Raw genomic sequence first — 22314 nt, forward strand, 5'->3', positions numbered from 1 at the left:
ATTGCCTCCATAATTTCAATTTTTTTCCACATGCGCTCTCAAGAGGACAGCACTGTGATTTGATGTTTAGCACCAAAGGCCCCTCCGGTTATTGCTTGTTGTCCCATCTGCTCGCTGTCCTCCTGTCCATTTGGATTTTCTTTGGACGTCTTTGAACTGCAGGTACTCTGGACACACCTGGCCCAGTGTCAATGTGTGTAAGAGTCGACTGGCTCCTGGTCCTACACACATTGCTGTTGTGAGAGGCTGGGACCTCCACCACTTGAACTCGATTAAACCGCTTTGATAATGGATGGGTGGCGTTGTCTGCACAGCATCTCCTTGCTTTGGCTCAGTAGATTTCGTCCCTTCAGTCTTTCCATATACAGAAGCTTTGATTGAACTTTTCTGTCCTTTTAAGAAGGACTGTGACGCTCCACTACACTCATAGGGGCCGACGCAGAACCCATAATCGGCCTTTGGGACGTGGAAGGAGAACAGACAGACAGGCAGTGTGGCATGACGGCTGAGGCATTGAAATCTTAACCACAGGCTGGCCAGTTCAGCGCCCACCTTTGACTGCCTATGTGACCCCAAGTGAGACACTTAGCCCGAAATCGAAAAGAACACTGACCCTCGAAGTGGGGCACACACTCCACACACACACACTCACATACCCTGCTAGTGGACAAAACTGGCACATCTCTTGGGCGTGGAGAAAGGCATCAGCTAAATGCACGATGATAATAATAATAATAAAGAAATAACCATAGTGCCAGCTAACAATGTAATAATAGGGGAACAATAAATAACTGGAGTGCCAGCAAGTTATGCAATAACAAAAAGACAGAAAGAACATGAGTGCCAGCCAGTAATACAATATCTACCCAACTGTAGTGCCAGCCAATTATATAATAAAAATAATAGAAAAATTAATTAACAGCTGTATTGTCAGCTAATTATGCAATAATAATGAAGTCATGAATAACTAGAGTGCCAACCAATTATATAACGGTAAGAAATAAATAACAGCAGTGCCAGCTAATGATGCAATAATAATAAAGAAACAAATGACAATGGTGACAGCCAATTATACAGTAATAATAAAGAATTAAATAACTGGAGTGCCAACTAAAATAATAGAAAAATAAATAAATAACTGTAGTGTCAGCTAATCATGCAATAATGATAAAGACATAAATTACTAGAGTACCAGTAGTACTAGAGTGTTGTACTGTGTTAGCCATTATGAATGTAGAGAAATTAAACAGAAAATGTTATAATAATATAATAAAGAAATAACTGAAGCACCTGATAATTATATAATAATAATATAAAAATAAATAAATAACTCAAGTGTCAGCTAATTATGCAATAATAATAAAGAAACAAATGACAATGGTGACAGCCAATTATACAGTAATAATAAAGAATTAAATAACTGAAGTGCCAACTAAAATAATAGAAAAATAAATAAATAACTGTAGTGTCAGCTAATTATGAAATAATAATAAAGACATAAATAACTAGAGTACCAGCGAATTATCCATCCAACCATCAATTATCCAACCCACTATACCCTAACTACAGGGTCACGGGGGTCTGCTGGAGCCAATGCCGGCCAACACAGGGCGCAAGGCAGGGTGCCAGCCCACCACAGACCAGCAAATGATACCCTAACCCTAATAATATAATAATAAAGAAATAATTGAAGCCCCTGTTAATTATATAATAGAAATAGAAAAATAAATAAATAACTCAAGTGCGCTTATTTTGCAATAATAATAAAGACAGCAAATTAAGTAATAATATAATAATAAAGAAATAAATAACTGTGGTGGCAGCTAATTACTCAATAAAAAAGGAATAAGTAACTGGAGTGCTATGCAGTTATAAATTATTATTAAAGATATAAATAACTGGGGTGCAAGCCAATTACATGGTAATAAAGAAATAAATAATTAGAGTGCCAGCTAGTTATGCAAAAATGATAAAGAAATACATAACTGTAGTGCCAGCCAATTATTTAATAATTATAGAAAACAATAAAACGGGAGTGCTGTCCAATTATGCAATAATAATAATGATAATACTAATAATGAAGAAACAGATCCCTGCTATACCAGCCAGTTTTCCCACATCTCATAGGTGTGGATGAAGGCCTCAGTCAAGTGTACAATAACAACAAAGAACCAAATGATTGAAGTGCCAGCCAATAATAACAACAGCAAAGACAGAAATGAGTGGAGTCCTGGAGAGAACCCCAACATGGCGAAGCAGGGTTAAACTGCACCAAGACACTGAGGGGGCCTGTGACTCGGCCGCTGCTCTTTTTCTCTTCCCTCTCTTTTTCTTGGGCCCACACACACACACCAGGCCCCCCATATTGCAGTATATGTGAACTGAGGGTTGCCACGATGCCCATTTAAACGTTTAACATTACCCACTCCTATCTGCTCATGCCCTCTGCTTGTATCTTTTGAACTGGGAAGAAAAGCTGAAGGCAGAAGAACAAAGCTTCATTTTTGCCAGAGTAATAATCTTACTTGATCTCATATCCTCCTCCTGTGCCACAGCAGCATGTCTGATGAAAAGGGCCAATAACGCTGGAAGAAAGAGTCTCAGGGATGTCCTTTCGGTAGCCATGACAAAAGTTGAGAAACTTGTACACCTCTGTTTGAAAAAGAAAGAGAACACAAAACTGAATCAACATCCAACTTCCAAAGGCCAGCAGCCCACACGCTTGTTTTCCACATCCACTCCCTGAGTGGTACCCGGGCTCTTGGCTGCGGTGAAAGTCGTTAGCAGTTCCTTGGTTTGGATGATGTTTAGTTACCGACAGATCTCAAACTTCTCCCCCTGACTTCTCCTCCTCATCAAATACCCCCCATAAGGGCAGAATCGTCTGAGAATTTCTGCAGGTGAGCTGGCCTGCTGTTATTTTTCTAGTCGGAGGTGTGCAGAGTGAAGAGAAAATCCGCACCTCAACACAATCCTGTCTGTCGGCTCAGCAGGCCATTCCTTGGACCTCACAGCCTGGCAGACCCCCAATAGACAGCTGTGTGCCCCTACTGATGGACTGAACTGACCACAGGTGGACTCCAAATGAGGTGCAGAAACATCTCAGTGACGAGCAACAGAATGGGATGCACCTGAGCCAAATGTCAAGTGTCATAGCGAAGGGTCTGAATACTTCTATACACGGGATCCTTCCGTTTTTTATTTTTTGTATTTTTAATAAATTTGCCTCAATTTCTAAACTCCTGTTTTTGGTTTTGCCCTTCCTGGGGTGTTGAGTGTTGCTGGATGAGGGTAAAAAAACGAATGGACGTGATTTGAGCACAAGGCTGCGACATATCACAATGTGTAAAAGTGAAGGGGTCTGAGACTTTCCGAAAGGCGCTATATTTTTCAATACATTTGGCGTTTTTTGTTAAAGCTTTAACCGTGTCACGCTGCCCGTGGCTGTGTTCTGTAAAGAAAGGTGCTATCTATTCGATTCAGACACACAAATGGCCCTTTTTAAATCTGTCGTAATGTGGCAATCATCAAAACAACGGGAACACAAGATTTTTGGGATTGCAAGCCATCAGCCGAAATGCCGAATTAATAACTCGGCATCTGCACATCATTTTCAAAGTAACTGGTCCAACATGAATTGCAAATTAAAGTAAAAAACGCATCAGCTGGCCTGAGTTTTGCTTTAAATGCTGTGAGTGATGGCCCGCAGTAAAACTTCAAAATGTGTAACAAAGTAGGGCTGCACTCTGAGGCCGGGTACATGTCATTAAATTATGGAGGATGAGCACATAATCCTCCCCTGCCATCGTGAAAAATGACTGGAGAGCTTGGCAGATAGCAAGACAGCAAATGCTTGTTGTTTAGCGAGACCCCCCACTCCCGCCCCCCCCCGTGCCTGTGTCCCTATTGAACCCTTTGAATATTTGTGAAGTGTCGTGAATGTGGAAAGTCATTAGTATTATTATTAAATCCATCGTTACTCCTATTTTGGAAACACGGAGAACATGGGAGAAGAGACATAATCCAAAAAAAAACCAAAGCTTAGTCGTAACCGGGAAAAAAAAAATGATGAACAAAGACACCGAAACCAAACGAGAACCAGAAGTGTCAAAGTCGGACAAACGGAGCTTAGAAACGACTCGAGAAAATTTGCTGTGCAGAGTTTTCAGTTCTCATCCGCAATCTCGGACAGAGAGGAGACAACAGCAGTGACCTTTTAACCCATCACCTTCATGACTCTCTTGTACTTTTTCTCCCCCAGCTTGAATTTATTTAATTTAAATTTATATCAGTATATTTTTATGTCTTGTTACACATGTGCTGCAGAGGACCACCATTCCAAACTCACCTGAAGTATGCAGTACCACTCTGGGACGAGAGGTGGCGCTGTCACTAACGGTCTTTTCTCCTTCATAGTTCAGAGAAGATGCCCAGTGAGGGCAACTGAACCAGAGAAGCCGCACCCCATCCAGTCCAGACGACAGAAGGATTTCAAAAAAGATGTAGTCAGACGTCAAAGTCGATGTGAAAAGACAAGAGTCTGTGAGTCATATGGAAGCAAATTAGGGCCACAGAGAAGAAGACACCCAACCTTCTCACGTCGACTTTGACGTCTCACCATTTCTTTTTTATTTCGGGCACTGTGCGACTTTCTGAACTTGAACTTTTGAGTGCCACTTCTTCAATTTCCTTTTGTTGCTTATACCAATGCCTAAGCCAACAAATAGTACATTTCTCCTTATCTCCACTTCACTGAGTGGGACCTCCACTTCTCGTTCACTAAAATTCTTCTTTTTTCCACTCTTGTCTTTTAACAAAGCACTATACGGAAGGAGCCTTTTATATTGATTTGCATATTCATGATATGCAACATTCAGGGAGGAGTCGGGGTGGGGCTATTGACTGAGATTTGGAAAGGGAAAGTCCATGGAATTTTGCTTATGCACAGCTTTACGCATCTGAATTTCTTTGTGCGTACGCACATTTCCGTTATTGTCTGTATGCCATATTTTAGTCTGAATTCTACGCACGATGTTACACATCTTTAAAGATGATGTCTGATGTTGTGTGGAGTTGTCGTTCTTGTTGGTCTCGGTTGAAATGGAGGACTCATTTTTGTCTTTCTCTTTGCAACGTGGTCCTTTGGTCGAGGGGTGCCGTGCTTTCCTCAGTTAGGCCCGTTGCTGTGACGTCTGCAACCTCAAAGGGAAAGGCGTTGCTCTTTCTGGTAGAAGAGTTCAGATGCTGAAGTTCCCTCCTTGAAGTAAATGGCTGTTTCTCAATCTTCTCAGACTGGGCTCAGTCACCGGCACAGAGCTTGACTTGGCAGAGTGGATGCCAGCTTTCAGGTCCACAAACAGAAGAGACTGTCAGCTTCCCAACGGTAGGGCAGCTCATCAGTATTTTGGTTTCAGAGAGGATTGGGTATCAGAGGGTGTAAGACGACATTGTCAGAGAGGCGTCCATTGCCCCCTTTACCTGATGTGATCTCTCGTGACAGATAAGTGTCTGCACATAGGTGTGTTATTTTGTCCATCACTGTTGTCAATTGAGTGCCTTTGGTCTGGATGGCTCTGCAGTCACTTCAACTCCGATTTCCAGTTTTGTTATCAGATGAAGTTACAGGCTGATCCTGTTGCAGACTGTTGTTGGAATGTAGGTGGGAGTTTGGTTAAGCTGGATTTCTTCACCCCTGTTAAATCTGCTGTCTTCACAGGCCTCATGCACCACTTAAAGACCGGCAGAATGGGCAATGCCCATCGGTGAAGAACATGGATGAGCTTGTTAGGCTGGATGGCCCATTCTTGTCATAAGGGTTCCAATATTCCAAGCTTGGTCATCATCTACATGGCTCTTACCCATACCTTCCTATAATTTGACCCCACCAGTTCCAAACAAATTCATGTTAGGATGGAATGGAGCCTCTTCACTGGTTCAGTGTGGATGAGTGTGTCCCCCATTGGACAAATGTCCCATCCAAGGCCTACTGCTGACTTGCACCTGATGCTGCTAGTGAAGACTGTGCTTACCTATTGGGCTGAACATGTTGAGAAAGAGAAATGCTCTGTCACTGAGAGGAGCTCTGTTAGGATTCCCATCCATCCGTCCTCTTCTGCTTATCTGCTTAGATCGGATCGCGAAGGGGGCAGCGGCTTAAGCTGAGATGCCCAGACTTCACTCTCCCTGGCCACTTCTACTAGCTCTTCCGGGGGAAACCCGAGGCGATCCCAGGCCAGCCAAGAGACATAGTCCCTCCAGCGTGTCCCTCCTCCCAGTTAGACGTGCCCAGAACAACTCACTAGGGAGGCATCCTGATCAGATGCCCGAGACATCTCATCTGACTCCTCTCAATACGGAGGAGCAGTAGCTCTACTCTGGGCTCCTCCCGGATGACTGAGCTTCTCACCCTATCTTTAAGGGAAAGAAGCCCAGACACCCTGCAGAGGAAACTCATTTCAGCCGCTTGTATTCGTGATCTCGTTCTTTCGGTCACTACCCACTGCTCATGACCACAGGTGAGGGTAGGAACGTAGGATGACCGGTAAATTGAGAGCTTTGCCTTACGGCTCAGCTCCTTTTTCACCACGACAGAGCGATGCAGAACCCGCATCACTGTGGACGCAGTACCAATCCGCCTAGCGGTTTCCCACTCCATTCTTCCCTCATTCGTGAACAAGACCCGAGATACTTGAACTCCTCCACTTGGGGCAGGATCTTGCCTCCAACCCTGAGAGGGCACTCCACCCTTTTCCGGCGTTAGGAACCCCAACTCCTCTAAAAGGAGGAAGACTGGATAGGGAGAAGGTGACGCACAGTGTAGTCAAGTTTTCCTGCCCAGTTGGGCTATTTTTGAAACAGAGGGTATTTTGGGCTATTTTCCAGCCTTCCTCCGCCTCCTACTCACACTTGCATATGTTCATTGTAAGACCCCCCCACCCAGTTGTGTGATGGTATATACCCATTCTATCCCTCTGAAATATCTCTGAAGGGGTAGGTCCCTACCCCTCTCCTCTCAACACTGCCCCCTGCCTGCTTTCCAGTGTGTCATTTTCTCTACCTCAGGTATTGGACTATTTTTCTGGTTATTTTTAATCTGTCCTTGGGCTATCATTTTTTTTTTTTTTTTTATGAGCCTGGAAGCCCTGGTGACACCTAAAATAATGGCTGAACGTTTGCAGTGCATTTCCTTTGATAATGGAAAGGTGTCAGGTTTAAATTTATTGCTCTTGAGTTTCGAGGTGGGCTGATCCAGCTGTCAGCAGATTTTAAGGACGTGTCTAAGGTTTTAATATCAAATGCATTTCACCAGGCTAACTGGAAACGTAAAACTTTGCCTTTGGGATTTTGAAGGTAATTATTTCAGAGCCGCCATAGTGGTTTGGGGTTGGGTTAATTTATTCCAATGGTGGGCCAGGCAGCGCCATTAATTATGCTGAACTGACAGATTTGTTGCCTTTTTTTTTCTTCTCCATTGTGAAATAACTTGTTTGACACTTTCTGGAATACTTCCCCATTAATTAATAAGTGCTGCAAAGCACGTCTCAGATAAAGTAAAAAACGAAATGTATTTAATGCTTTGTAAAAATATATCCTTTACCCAGGATGGGTTTCAGTCTTGCGCCCATTTCTCACCATCATTTGAATAAGAAGAACTTATTAAATTAAAATTGGGATGCAGTGTGATGTATTATTTTGTGCACAATGTCGCCCCCTAGTGTCAAAATATCGAACTGTCCACATTTCCACTCCCCACTGCTAGCTCTTTCACCAAGCCAAGTCCCTTACTGACATATGGAAACAACCCCACTGTGATTTGTGAATCACTTGAGCTTAAAGTATCAGCTAAGCAGACACATGGAGAGGTTAATCTTGTAGGATGGCATGGTGGCACAGTGTTTAGTAAAGGTGCTTCACCGCCCCAGCATCTGGCGTTCAGGTCTTGCACCTGGATTTTGTACGTGTGCAGTTGGTTTGTTCCCCCTGTGTTTGGGTGGGTTTTCCAATGTGTACTCCATTTGTCCTCCCACACACTAAACCTAACCTAACCTAACCTTGGATAGCATACAGGCTTGGGCAGATTTGTGGCAGATGAAATTTAGTGTCCCTAAATGTAAAGAATTACATGTATGAAGTAAAAATGTGAGGTTTGAATACACAATGGGAGTTCTGAAAATCGAGACTCCACCTTATGAGAAGGATTTAGCAGTCATAGTGGACTCGACACTATCAACTTCCAGACGGTGTTCAGAAGCCATTAAGAAGGCTAACAGAATGTCAGGTTATATAGCGCCTTGATGTGTGGAGTACAAGTCACAGGAGGTTCTGCTCAAGCTTTATAACACACTGGTGAGGCCTCGTCTGGAGTCCTGTATGCAGTTTTGGTCTTCAGGCTACAAAAAGGACATAACAGCACAAGAGAAGGTCCAGAGAGGAGCAACTAGGCTGATTATGGGACTTGGACAGCAGATTTGTGGCAGATGACAATTAATGTCAGTTAATGTAAAGGGTTACACATAAAAAGTCCAAATATGAGGTCTGAATGCACAATGGGAGTTCTGAAAATCAAGAGCACACCTTATGAGAAGAATTTAGGAGTCACAGTGGGTTCTAAGATATCAACTTCCAGACAGTGTTCAGAAGCCATTAAGAAGGCTAACAGAATGTCAGGTTATATAGCGCCTTGATGTGTGGAGTACAAGTCACAGGAGGTTCTGCTCAGGCTTTATAACACACTGGTGAGGCCTCATCTGGAGTCCTGGGTGCAGTTTGGGTCTCCAGGCTATAAAAAGGACATAACAGCACAAGAGAAGGTCCAGAGAAGAGTGACTGGGCTGAGTCCAGGGCTACAGGGGATGAGTGATGAGGAAAGATTAAAAGAGCTGAGCCTTAAGGAGATGAAGAGGAGACCTGACTGAGGTGTGCAAAATGATGAAGGGAATTAGTGCAGTGGATTGAGACTATAACTCTAAAATTAGATTCATGAAGGACACGGAGGTACAGTTGGAAACTTGTGAAGGGTACATTTTTTCTTCACATACAGAACCAGAGACACATGGAATAAGTGACCAAGTTTTGGTCAAAATTCAACTTAATCTTATTTTGGAAGAATGAAGTGGACAGGACTGGTGAAGTTTGTTGAGCTGGATTGTTCAAATGCTGAAGCGTTATAACACACTGGTGAGGCCTCATCTGTAGTCCTGCATGCAGTTTGGGTCTCCAGGCTACAAAAAGGACATAACGGCACTGGAGAAGGTCCAGAGAACAACAACTAGGATGGTTCAGGGCAACAGGGGATGAGTTAAGAGGAAAGATTACAAGAGCTGAGCCTTAAGGAGATGAAGAAGAGACCTGACTGAAGTGTTTAAAATGATGAAGGGAATGAGACCAGTGGATCAAGAAGGTGACTTTAAAATGAGTTCATCAAGAACACGGGGCCACAGTTCAAAACTTGTGAAGGGGAAATTTCAAAAAAACATTAGGAAGTTTTTCTTAACACAAAGAACGATAGACACTTGGAATAAGCGACCAAGTAGTGTGGTAGACAGTAAGACGTTAGGGACTTTCAAAACTCGACTTGATGTTTTTTTGGAAGAAATAAGTGGAGAGGACTGGTGAGCTTTGTTGGGCTGAATGGCCTGTTCTCATCCAGATTGTTCTCATGTTCTAACCGTTCATTCATTAATTTTCCCAATCTGCTTATCCAGAGCAGGGTTGCAGTGAAGCTGGAACCAATCTCAGCAACCATCATGTGCAAGGCAGGAACAGCACCTGGACAGGGAGCTGGTCCATCACAGGGTCAATTTAACATCGTCAATTCACTGACACAGCCTGGAGATGTTAAAAGTTGGGACACCAGTCGGGTCGTCCCGTTTAACTCCAACAGAAAAACACTCGATGGCTGGATCAAAGCAGCACGTATTAATTGTAAGGATAGCAACCTCGACAGGTGAAGTTTAGCCGTTTCTCAGTGAGTGTGTGGGTTAGGAGGAGCTCGGGTTTTATTGCGCTCTGATCAGAAGGGGCGGAGTCATTATCCCTCACCGGGCGTCTTTTATGAATTGTGGAGGGAATGGGAGACGGCACGGGTAGTGATAGCCCCCTCTCTCATACCAAGGGGGGGGTTAGTCTTGAAGGGGGGCTCATGCGTGACAGCACCTCACCTGCATGTCAAGTGGGACCAAATCTGACCTTCAAAATGCAGCTGCTCGACTGAGGTTCTCTGCTCTTCATTTCACTCCTACTGCTCGTCTCCTTCGGTTTCTCCATTGGCTTCCTGTTGCTGCAACTCCAACTCCAAACTCTTGTCTTGACCTACAGTTCTCTGAACGGGTCGGCTCGTCAGTACCTCCAGTCCTTGGTTTCTCCTTTAAGGTGTCCGTTCTGCTGTCCTCTTGTCACACTTGCCAGGCTTCTCCGTTTAAGCTGTAGGATGATCTCCCTTTATCTGCCCGTACTGCACCCAGTTTAGCTCTGTTTCAGCATCTTTTGAAAACGTGTCATTTTACTAAATGTTTTCAAACTGCTTAGTTTTTCTTGTCCTTACAAAAAGTTTAGAATGCCAATGTGTGTCTTAGTTGGGCTGCAGGTAGAAATTTTGTAGAAGTTCTACTCCCTTGAGCTTGTTTTCTATCTTAATATCTATTGCTTTTACCGTTTGCACCTTCATAACTTGCTTTGTAAGTCACCTTGGATAAAGGCATCTGCTAAATTATTAACAACAAACCACAGCATCTGGAGGAAACCCACACAAACAAAGGAAGAACATGCAAACTCCACACTGGGATGTAATCACCGTTGTGCCACCCCAAAGATCACCAGCCTAGACTGACTGGAAGTTACTGTTGGCGCTGTGTGTGAATGAGTCATGGCTTAAAGTTGGTTTAAAGCTCTTTGCAGTTTGCCATACAATTAGCACTACATCTGCATAGCATCGTAAATAGAAAACAAAAACAATAACACCGACTTATAGGCTTACTAGACAAACTACCCATCCAAGATGGGTTGAAATCTAAATAATCAACTTAGACCACAGCATTCATTTTTGCAGTGCACCGTGTAATGTATATGTCTCTGTTATATGCCATTTGTTATGGTATTAGTAAAAGAAGTGTTAATGTTATGATGTGCCATCTGTTGGAATAACAAAGGTAATGCAAATGTCACTGTTATATGCCATTTGAGATGGGATTCATAAAAGCAGTGTTAATGTTTATGATGTGCCATATGCTGGAATGACAAATGCCATGTATTTTATTACTACAAATGTTTATGATGCACCATCTGTTAAAGTGACAAACGCAATGCAAATGATTCTGTTAAATACCATTTGGTATGAGATTCATAAAAACAGTAGCAATGCTTGTGGTGTACCCTCTGTTGGAATAACAAATGCAATGCAAATGTCACTGTTATATGCCATTTGAGATGGGATTCATAAAAGTAGTGTTAATGTTTATGATGCACCATCTGTTGGAATAACAAATGCAATGCAAATGTCACTGTTATATGCCATTTGAGATGGGATTCATAAAAGTAGTAATAATGTTTGTGATGTACCATATGTTGGAATGACAAATGGCATGTAATTTACTACTACAAATGTTTATGATGCACCATCTGTTGGAATAACAAAGGTAATGCAAATGTCACTGTTATATGCCATTTGAGATGGGATTCATAAAAGTAGTAGTAATGTTTGTGATGTACCATCTGTTGGAATGACAAATGCCATGTAATTTATTACTAAAAATGTTTATGATGCACCATCTGTTAAAATGACAAACGCAATGCAAATGATTCTGTTAAATACCATTTGGTATGAGATTCATAAAAACAGTAGCAATGTTTGTGGTGTACCCTCTGTTGGAATGCACAAGAAGCAATCCACTTTATTACGACAAATGTTTGTCATGTGCCATCTGTTGGAATGGAAAATGCAATGCAAATGTCTCTCTTATACGCCATTTGGTATGGTATTTTGTAAAAGAAGTATTAATGTTTATGATGTGCCATCTGTTGGAATGATAAATGCAATGCAGATGTCTCTGTTATAACATTTTCTATGGGATTTGTAAAAATAGTAGTGTTTGTGATGTACCCCCTGTTGGAATGACACGTGCAATCCATTTTATTATTACAAATGTTTGTGATGCACCATCTGTTGGAATGCCAGAGGAATAGCAACCAGTCAAAAACACAGACACAGACTAATAATATCCAACTGCAGAGCCACACAGCCTTACGTCACTTGCAGTTGTAGACCAATAGTTTTAAGATGAAAGCTAAGTTTAGGGGTTAATGTGATTCGTGTGTGATAAAAATGGTTAGGATTAGGGGTTACTTAACATTCAGGGTTAGTGTTGGTAAGGTTAGGGTTTGGCGTGGTTAGCATGTCAATCAGTTTGATTTCATTTTTTCATGCAGAATGGAGATAACAAAGCTTCTAATAGAAAGGATGTCTATGGAGAATAACGCAGGACAACAGCAAACAACACCAAAAATGTTCACAAACAAAGCCAGCGTTACTCACGTTGCATAATCCACTTGTCAAGTCATCCAGTTGTATGCTCACAATGGTCAAAACACATACAGATTTTTTGCTAAAATATTGTTAAACTGATACTTGGGAAATGTGTGGAGCTGTGGTCAGGTGTCATCTCACTGCAGTACTTTGGAGTTGTGGATGGAAAGAAGAAGGTGAGAGCGACAGCACCCCCTGTTTTATTAGAGCGGCCACACAGAGAAAGTGTGCTCGAAGGAGATCGAGCTTTCTGAACTGAGCCCTCCTCTCCTCCTCACTCATTGGTTGAGAGTCCTGTCTATGATGCAGAAGCTCGATTCCCCGGTTATTCAGATAAGCCAGACAGGCACTTCAGTTTATTCCCCAAACTGATTCACTGTCTATAGCTGCCAACGCCCACATATACTGAAATATGGAAATAACTTTCTTCCTGCACTTGAGACGAGTAATTCTCTTTGGATTAAAGTGTCAACCAAGTAAGAATAATGTAAGTGCAAGCCCACCGCAAACACAGCCGCCCCTGAGTTTAGGAAATGTAAGGCAAGCCTGTGCCACAACTCACAAAGGAAGGACATCTGTGAAAAACGTTGGATGCTTAGGGAAGAATTAATTTCTTACATGTCTGCAAGCCCGTTGTGGGGAATCGGAAAGACTTCAAAGAACTTTATGGAAAATACAAAAACAGAGTTAAAAAAAAAATACTCCTTTATGAATCTGAGTAGCGTCCCATCCAGGGTGGGATCCTACCTTGTGCCCAGTGTTATCCAGAGGTGTAGGGTCTGCTTCAGCGCAGCACCTCAGTTGGATACGCGTGTTAGAAGTTGAATGGATCGTTAAATGACAGTCTGATTTATTTTCTTGGTAATTGATCTCGTATTATTGGGGAGCAGATCATAAGGGGGGGCCCAGCCACACGGGTTGGCTACTGAACGGTCAGTTGGCACACTAATAAGCTTGGCCAAGGGTGCAAAATAACATGGCACCGACACTGGTCGGGAGGGACATTATGTAAGGCAGTTGTTCCCATCAAGCTGCTTGGAGATGGTGGTCTTCTAGCTTTTGCCTGGTCTATCATTTTCTTTGTGATCCCCTCACTCAACTCTCTCCTTTGCTTTGGTCCATTTTCATTGTGGGACGCACAGTGACACCAAACACGACTTTTCTCTGCTTAAATCGGCTGATTGCACGATTGGAGACGTGTGTGATACGAATTCAAGAAAACTACTCATTTGAAAACTCACTCGAATCTAATTGTTTAGGGGCTTTTCTAGGGGTCCCAACAAATGTGGGCCATTTTAGAAGATCTTTGTAGGAAAAGCCACACTTGATCTCTTGTCCCACTTCCTTTGCTTCACTCGATGACACCGGGGACAATGGCTTTTTATGTTTTCAGGAGGCAGAGGGCACTTGAGCTGCAAGGGGACAGACAAATTTGTCCACGTCTATGTGTAGCCCACCCCGAATGAAGTCGTGAGAGCACAAGAGGAGAAGAGCAGTTTGGTTCTTCTCTATTAGAAATATTTCTGCTATTGTTAATATTAGAGTCGGATCATTTTGTCTTTGATTGGATGCCATTCCAACAGGTGGTTCCCTAACTTGAATCCGTGTCTGACCAGTCTGGCTTTCAGTTCTTCTCCTAAGGCCTTCTTTGCTTTGTTAACTTGTGTTGTTCTTTTTGGTGTTGACCTGACATTTTGCTCTCACCTCCCGGTCCCTGCCACTCTTTGATGTTTTGTCCCGGTCACCCCCTTCCAGTGGCATCACATGTCAGGGAGAAAACTGCATTGTGGGATTGATCTCCAATGCTTAGAAGGTGAGTTTGAAATCAGATGAATACACTGATGACTAAACATGTCGGAGTAACCATTCCACTTCCCGAGAAATATTTACTGACGGCAAGACAAGCGCACTGGAGACCCCAGACAGTGGTAGTGGTAGACCCGCTTGCTTCGTAACTCCCAGTTTCTCATCCTGATATGAGCTCTCGGCTGGAAAACCCCACAGCTGCACAAGTTCTGCCTGTGATTTCCTTTTGTCTTTTTTTTTTTTTTGCCACACTGGATATTTTTACATCATTAAAGACCTCACATGGAACCCATTTGTATAAGCAGACAGCGAAATTCCTCTTGGACGCCGCCCAGACACATGTACTGTACCTTCTGCGCTCGTACAGTACGCGACATGACAAAGCTGCACGAGGCAGAATGGGGCCCCTAGACTGGAAGTCGGCTCGAACTTGTTTCGGGATTTTATTTACATCCGGCCCTTGTGGTAATCGGCTTACCCGGGACGGAGTGGCGAGGCAGCTGGAGCTTTGGGCACAAGGCAGGAATAACCCCTAGATGGGGGTGCCAATCCATCACACACCAGGAGGCCTACTTACTGTCACCAATCCACTTCATCTGCGTGTCTATGGATCTTAGGCTCTCGGTCAGATAAATTCGAACGCGGGTGACGGGGTCTCGATGCACCAGGTGGGAGGCCGCTCTTCCAGCCAGTGAAGTTCTGTAGCATCGGGATTACATATGCATCAGGTCGATTGAAACAATCTGGACGAGAAGAGGTCACTTGGCCCAACGAAGCCACTTAATTCCCCCCAAATAACATCAAGTCGAGTTCTGGAGGTCGCTAAAGTCCTACTGTCCACCACACTACTTGGTCACTTGTCCCACGTGTCTGTGGTTCTCAGAGTAAATAAAAAACTTCCTAATGTTTGAGCAAAATTTCCCCTTCACAAGTTTCCAGCAGTGCCCCCGTGTTCTTAATGTCCTCATTTTAAAGTCACCGTCTCGATCCACTGGACTAAGTCCCTTCATCATTTTGCACACTTCAGTCAGGTCTCCTCTTCATCTCCTTAAGGCTCAGCTCTTTTAATCTTTCCTCATAACTCATCCCCTGTAGCCCTGAATCAGCCTAGTCGCTCATCTATGGGCTTCTTCTAGTGCTGCTATGTCTTTATGGAGACCAAAACTGCACCCAGGACTCCAGATGAGGCCTCAGCAGCGTGTTAAAAAGCTTCAGCAGAACCTCCTGTGACTTGTACTCCACACGTCAAGGCGCTATATAACCTGACATTCTGTTAGCCTTCTTAATGGATGCTGAATGCTGCCTGGTAGTTGATAGCTTAGAGTCCACTATGACACCTAAACTCTTCTCATAAGGTGGACCTTTGATTTTCAGACCTCACTCTTTGACTTCCTACGTGTGACCCTTTACATTACAGTGGATTTAGAGAGTTTTTCTGACTCCTTCACTTTCTGAACACTTTAATATGTTGTTGATTTAATTCTCAGTGAATGATCTTGCCATTGTTGCCCATATATCTGTACTCAATAACCCATAATGACAAATAAGAAAAGTTTTTCGGGTAGACTGGCAACTCTAATAAACATAAAAAAAAAACTGAAATTTCTCATTCCTAGAAGTGTTCAGACCCTTTAATTCAAAGCTCTGTTGAAGCTTCTTTGGCAGCAATTCTAGCTTTGAGTCTTTACAACATGAAAACAATCTGGTGGAGAACAGGCCATTCAGCCCAAGAAAGCTCACCAGTCCTGTACACTTCACTCCCCCGAAATAAAACCAAATAAAGTTCTGATGGTCCCTAAAGTCCTCCTGCCCACCACACTCCTTGGTCACTTATTCCACGTGCCTGTGGTTCTCTGAGTAAAGAAAAACTTCCTAATGTTTGTGTGAAATTTCCCCTTCACAAGTTTCCAACTGTGTCCCTGTGTTCTCGATGAGCTCATTTTAAAGTCGCCGTCTCAATCCACTGTATTAATTCCCTTCATCATTTCTCACAACTCCTTAAGGCTCAGCTCTTTTAATCTTTCCTCATAACCCTGGACTCAGCCTAGTTGCTCTTCTCTGGACTTTTTCCTGTGCTGTTATGTCCTTTTTGTAGCCTGGACACAGGACACCAGATGAGGCCTCACCAGTGTGTTATAAAGCTTGAGCAGAACCTCCTGTGACTTGTACTCCACACATCAAGGTGCTATATAACCTGACATTCTGTTAGCCTTCTTCATGGCTTCTGAACACTGTCTGGAAGTTGATAATGTCGAGTCCACTATGACTCCTAAGTCCTTCTCATGTGGCGTACTTTCAATTTTCAGACCTCCCATTGTGTATTTAAACTTCACATTTTTACTTCTTACATGTGACACTTTACATTTACTGACATTAAATGGTTAAAAGGCTCAGATCTTTACATCTTTCCTCATCACTCACCCCCTGTACTCCTGGACTCAGCCTTGTCGCTGTTCACTGGACTTCTTCTAGTGCTGCTATGTCTTTTATATTAGATTGGACACTAAACCTGTACTCAGGTCTCCAGATGAGGCCTCACCAGTGTGTTATAAAGCCTGAGCAGAACCTCCTGTGACTTGTACTCCACACATCAAGGCGCTATATAACCGGACATTCTGTTAGCCTTCTTAATGGCTTCTGAACACCGTCTGGATGTTGATAATGTTGAGTCCACTGTGACTCCTAAATCCTTCTCATGAAGTGTACTTTCAATTTTCAGACCTCCCATTGTATTTTAACCTCACACTTTTACTTCCCACATGTGACACTTTACATTTACTGACATTAAATGGTTAAAAGGCTCAGATTTTTTAATTTTTCCTCATAATTCATCCCCTGTACTGCGGGACTCAGCCTAGTTGCTCTTCTCTGGACTTCTTCTTGTGCTGCTATGTCTTTTTGATTAGATTTGACACTAAACCTGTACTCAGGACTCCAGATGAGGCCTCACCTTTGTGTTATAAAGCTCCTGTGACTTGTACTCCACACATCAAGGCGCTATATAACCGAACATTCTGTGAGCCTTCTTAATGGCTTCTGAACACCGTCTGGAAGTTGATAGTGTTGAGTCCACTGTGACTCCTAAATCCTTCTCATAAGGTGTACTTTTGATTTTTAGATCTCCCATTGTGTATTTAAACTTCACACCTTTACTTCCCACATGTGACACTTTACATTTACTGACATTAACTGGTTAAAAGGCTCAGATTTTTTAATTTTTCCTCATAACTCATCTCCTGTACTCCGGGACTCAGCCTTGTCGCTGTTCACTGGACATCTTCTAGTGCTGCTATGTCTTTTTCATAGATGGGACACTAAAACGGCACCCAGGACTCCAGATGAGGCCTCACCTTTGTGTTATAAAGCCTGAGCAGAACCTCCTGGGATTTCTACTGCACACATCAGTGGAGTGGAGGTGGCAGAAGAAAAGAGAAGAGGACTTCAAAAAGAGCTGAGTTTATTGGGGTTGTGCACTGTATGTGCTGTGCTGAATAGGAAAAGAAGAATAAACGTGTGTGTGTGTGTGTGTGTGTGTGTGTGTGTGCTTTTGGACTTGTGAGTCTGTCTGGGTCAGGCTGGTCTTGGACAACAGGAACACCTTGTGGAGGAGGGAGGTCAGAGAAGAATGGCCGGACTGCTTCAAGCTGACAGAAAGGCTGCACTATCTCCGCTGGAGTTATGACCTACTGCTGAATTCTGCTCTGTACTTCTATTGTATTTCTATTGTATTATTATATTGTATTGAGGATTACTTGTGTTCTCTTCTGTATGCTGTGTTGTATTGACACCCTTTTTGTTTTTGACACCCACTGCACGCCCAGCCTACCTGGAATGGGGTCTCTATTTGAACTGCCTTTTTCAAAGTTTCTTCCATTTTTTCCCTACAAGGGTTTTTCTTGTCTTCTTAGAGAGTCAAGGCAGGGGCGGCTGTCAAAAGGCAGGGCCTGTTAAAGCCCATTGCGGCACTCCTTGTGTGATTTTGGGCTATACAACAATAAACTGCATTGTATTGCATTGTATTGTTGGAGACTCTGCACGACCGTGGTGAGCAAAAAGGCATCTCAGATTGCACAGTACATCGAACCTTGAGGACGATGGGCTACGACAGCAGAAGACCACGTCAGGTTCCACTCCTGTTGACTAAGAACGGTGGGCTCTGACTCACCAAAACTGGACAGCTGAAGAGTGGAAGAAAACGTAGCCTAGTCTGATGAATCTCGATTTTCTACCGAGGCGCACAGATGATTGGCACCCACAGCATGAATGCAGGCACCCAACCTGCATGGTGTCGACAGTTCAGGATGGTGGAGGTGGTCTATTGGTGTTGGGAATGTCTTCTTGGCACACGTTGGGCCTGTTGATTGCAATCCACCATTGCTTGAATGTCACGGCCTACTTAAGAATTGCCAGGTTGCATCCCTTCATGGCTGCAGTTTCCCCATCTTCCAATGGATACTTCTAGAAGCTAAACTGGTTTCATGAGCAGGAGGACAATGAGTTCAGTGGTCTACAGTGGGCTTCCCGGACATCGGATTTGAATCCTGTTTTGAGATGTCGGAGAACATGAAGGTGCAGCTGACAAATCAAGTCAACATGTTGTCCAACGACTTGTGGAGTCCATTTCACGATTAACTGAGGCCTTTCTGAGAGTAAAATGAGGCCCCTGCCCAGTATTACTGTAGTGGTCCTAAGGATTTGCTCGGTGAGCAGATGTTGACAGCAGGATGTCTGGAGGCTTTGCAGCGGCTCCATACTTCTCCGTCATCCGCCTTGCATATGAATTACCACCTCCTTACTTACCTTGAGCACTTTGCAGAGTCTCACCGGATGGCAACTCACATATGGATCGACTGATCAATAAGCTGAACTAATGTGGTGTCCCCGCGCCTTTCTATAAGCACGACGGGTGGATTGCAAATGACAATGAGGAATAAATTGAAATGCATCCAAGAACCTAACGAAATTAGCGGTATGGCCACTGGCGCTAGCGGGTGCCGGCAATGACAATAACCATCAGCCGTGTCAGAGCACTGCGCCATATGTTTTCTATAACTCTGTCAAAGAGTATGTGAGCCCCCTCAAGTCGGTGTCTTATGTGCTGCACGTTTCAGCGGCACTAATCTGAAACCGGTATTTGTCAACACAATGAACGCATTGTGTGCTTGTTCTCAACTACTTTGTCTTACTACTTTTTTGAAAGTTAATAGATCTGTACTTCTGGAAGTAATGTCTAGGCATGTTCAACGACTTCTTTTTCTCCAAGATGATAGGAAAATTAATTAGGGCCAAGATTTTTAAGGCTCCGAAATCGAAGCCAAGACATTATATCAGCTCCCCACCCCCTAGACCTCGCTGAATTTGATTCACATTTTTAATACTCGCAGAGGGATTTTACAGCACTGGATTGACTCTCGGAGGATTGACAAATGCCAAATGCATTTTATAAAGAATGAAGGTTCTATGGTCAAGAAAGGCTCTTAACTGAATTCACTTTTCAACAAATGGAAACTTTAGCAGAGGCGTTCAAAAGTCGGGGGGCTTTCGTTTGCTTTCACTGAAAATGAATGGGAAACCTGCCTGAAATCAATAAACACATCAAATAAACTTCTATCTATCTATGAAATAGTGCGTCTCTGCTCTCCCTATGCATTATATAGTGCCTTTACATCTGTCTATCTATCTATCTATCTATCTATCTATTAGAGACTTCTATCTATCTATCTATCTATCTATCTATCTATCTATCTATCTAGTGCCTTTCACAATCTATCTATCTATCTATCTATCTATCTATCTATCTATCTATCTATCTATCTATCTATCTATCTATCTATATCTATCTGTTATATAGTGCCTTTTGCATCTATCTATCTATCTATCTATCTATCTATCTATCTATCTATTATATAGTGCCTTCTATCTATCTATCTATCTATCTATCTATCTATCTATCTATCTATCTATCTATCTGTCTGTTATATAGAGCCTTTTGCATCTATCTATCTATCTATCTATCTATCTATCTATCTATTATATAGTGCCTTTCGCATCTATCTATCTATCTATCTATCTATCTATCTATCTATCTATCTATCTATCTATCTATCTATCTATCTAGCACCTTTCACAATCTATCTATCTATCTATCTATCTATCTATCTATCTATCTATTCTTTAGTGCCTTTCTCTTTATAAAAATGAAGCAAACTATGAAGAGGTCATTCCTTCATTGCAGACAATTATCAGGATTGTTGTTTAGTGACAAGCAAACTCCACTGATTTCACTTTGCCTCAAGTCTGGCGAAAAGACAGAAATTCTGGGTGAATTTCTGCAAACTTGGTGTAATGCAGAACTCAAATGAGATGGAGAAGCCAAGCTAGTTTTGACGGGGTTATACCGGTTCTTTAAAGTGTCCCTGAGTGCTGGGGATGTGACTGTCGACTACACTCGACCGATTTTTGGACAGTTGGGGAATTCAAAGCAGGCAGGGAGCACTGATTGGTTGTAGTAGCATCTCCATCCAACATGGCTGCTACAGTGTTTTGAGGTCACACTGGCCTTACAAATCATCATGGGGTGCTGGGATAAAAATGAAAAAAGAAAAAAACAAATACAGTAGCTTGATTTGTTGTGCCGTCCCGTGAATTTTCTGAGGAAAGGTCAAGGAATAAGGTCACAGGTGTATACAGCAAATTCATTATGAAATACACTTTGCCAGATGTCACTGACCACCACCGATGAGACATCACATTCGCACAAGAGTTGCTGTTTTTAGTAAGTCATATTCATTCAATCATTACTTTATATATAAGGCTGGTTTGCAGAATTCCATGAGCATTATATTATATAGCGCCTTTCACATTAAGCACGATTACATATTGCTTTATAATCATCACCCATTTCTTTCTGAACTCTTTCATCTTATGCAGTGATGCCGAGTGGAAGGCGATGTCAACCACAGACAGGACGCCACCTTCACTCACCCTGTCACTTACTTTACACCTCACCTAACACACCGGCGACTTTCAACTCCGACATGCAGGGTGAAATTCAAAGCACCACCAGAAGTTATGTTTTAGCACACAACCCAACATTGTCAGACTGCAGCCCGTAATCGTGTCATAAGGTTCCCGAAAGCATCTCAGAGGGACATGCACCTCTAGTGTCAGCGGACCCTTTGAAGGAGGGGGGACACCTGGAGAACCCAGTCTATATAAGGTAGCCTGTTAGAAGGGGGGTCGTGGAAACAGCACAGCACTTAATGTATTATTATTATTATTATTATTATTGGTTTAATAAATAATGACTTATTATTATTATTATTGGTTAAATAAATAATGACTATTATTATTATTAGTAGTAGTAGTAACAGTAGTAATAGTAGTAGTATTATTACTATTATTATTATATTATTATTTTGTTATTATTATTACTACTATTATTATTTTATTATCATTATTATTATTATATTATTACTATTATTATTAGTTAAATAAATAATAACTATTATTATTATTATTATTATTATTATTAAGACCGTACACATCTCCCAGCTGCCAATGCCTGTCATCTCAGATGTGTCATTGCCGCCCAAGCCTTAGATTGTACCCTGGACTTGGGTCAGTTCACAGACAGCTGGAGTAATGGTACGTCCTCCAGACCCCTGTTGAGACAAACCTGCATGAAGGCCATTGTGCCACTGAAGTGGTGGTGAAAACTGTGCTGAAGATGCCAATGGTCCTAATGAGGGCCCACTCACCAGTACTCAACATTAAGAGGCTAATTTCCATTCCTCTGGTTTTAACATTGGTGGCAGCGGTGGGATGAAGAACAGACTAATGAACCCAAGACAGAGGACTAGTTTTAACTAATTCTATTGGACCTCTCAATTACATTCATGACTGCTTTCTTCAGGCAGGACTGACCAGTCGCCTCACACCCCTGCGATGTCCCGGTGGATGGACTTTTTGTTAAACCTCCCAATGAG

The 22314-nt window shown here is 42.6% G+C and overlaps 1 protein-coding gene across 1 annotated transcript in view; it reads right to left on the reverse strand.

Moving 5' to 3' along the window:
• col21a1 (collagen, type XXI, alpha 1) overlaps positions 1 to 22314 on the reverse strand; it is a 211993-nt gene that overhangs the window by 185921 nt on the left and 3758 nt on the right. Inside the window, exon 2 of the mRNA XM_039738189.1 lies at positions 2526 to 2652. Coding sequence (XP_039594123.1) covers positions 2526 to 2625 — 100 coding nt within the window. The 5' untranslated portion in view covers positions 2626 to 2652. The remainder of the gene's footprint in view (positions 1 to 2525; positions 2653 to 22314) is intronic.

Source organism: Polypterus senegalus, chromosome 16, assembly GCF_016835505.1.
Source record: "Polypterus senegalus isolate Bchr_013 chromosome 16, ASM1683550v1, whole genome shotgun sequence".
NCBI lineage: Eukaryota > Metazoa > Chordata > Cladistia > Polypteriformes > Polypteridae > Polypterus > Polypterus senegalus.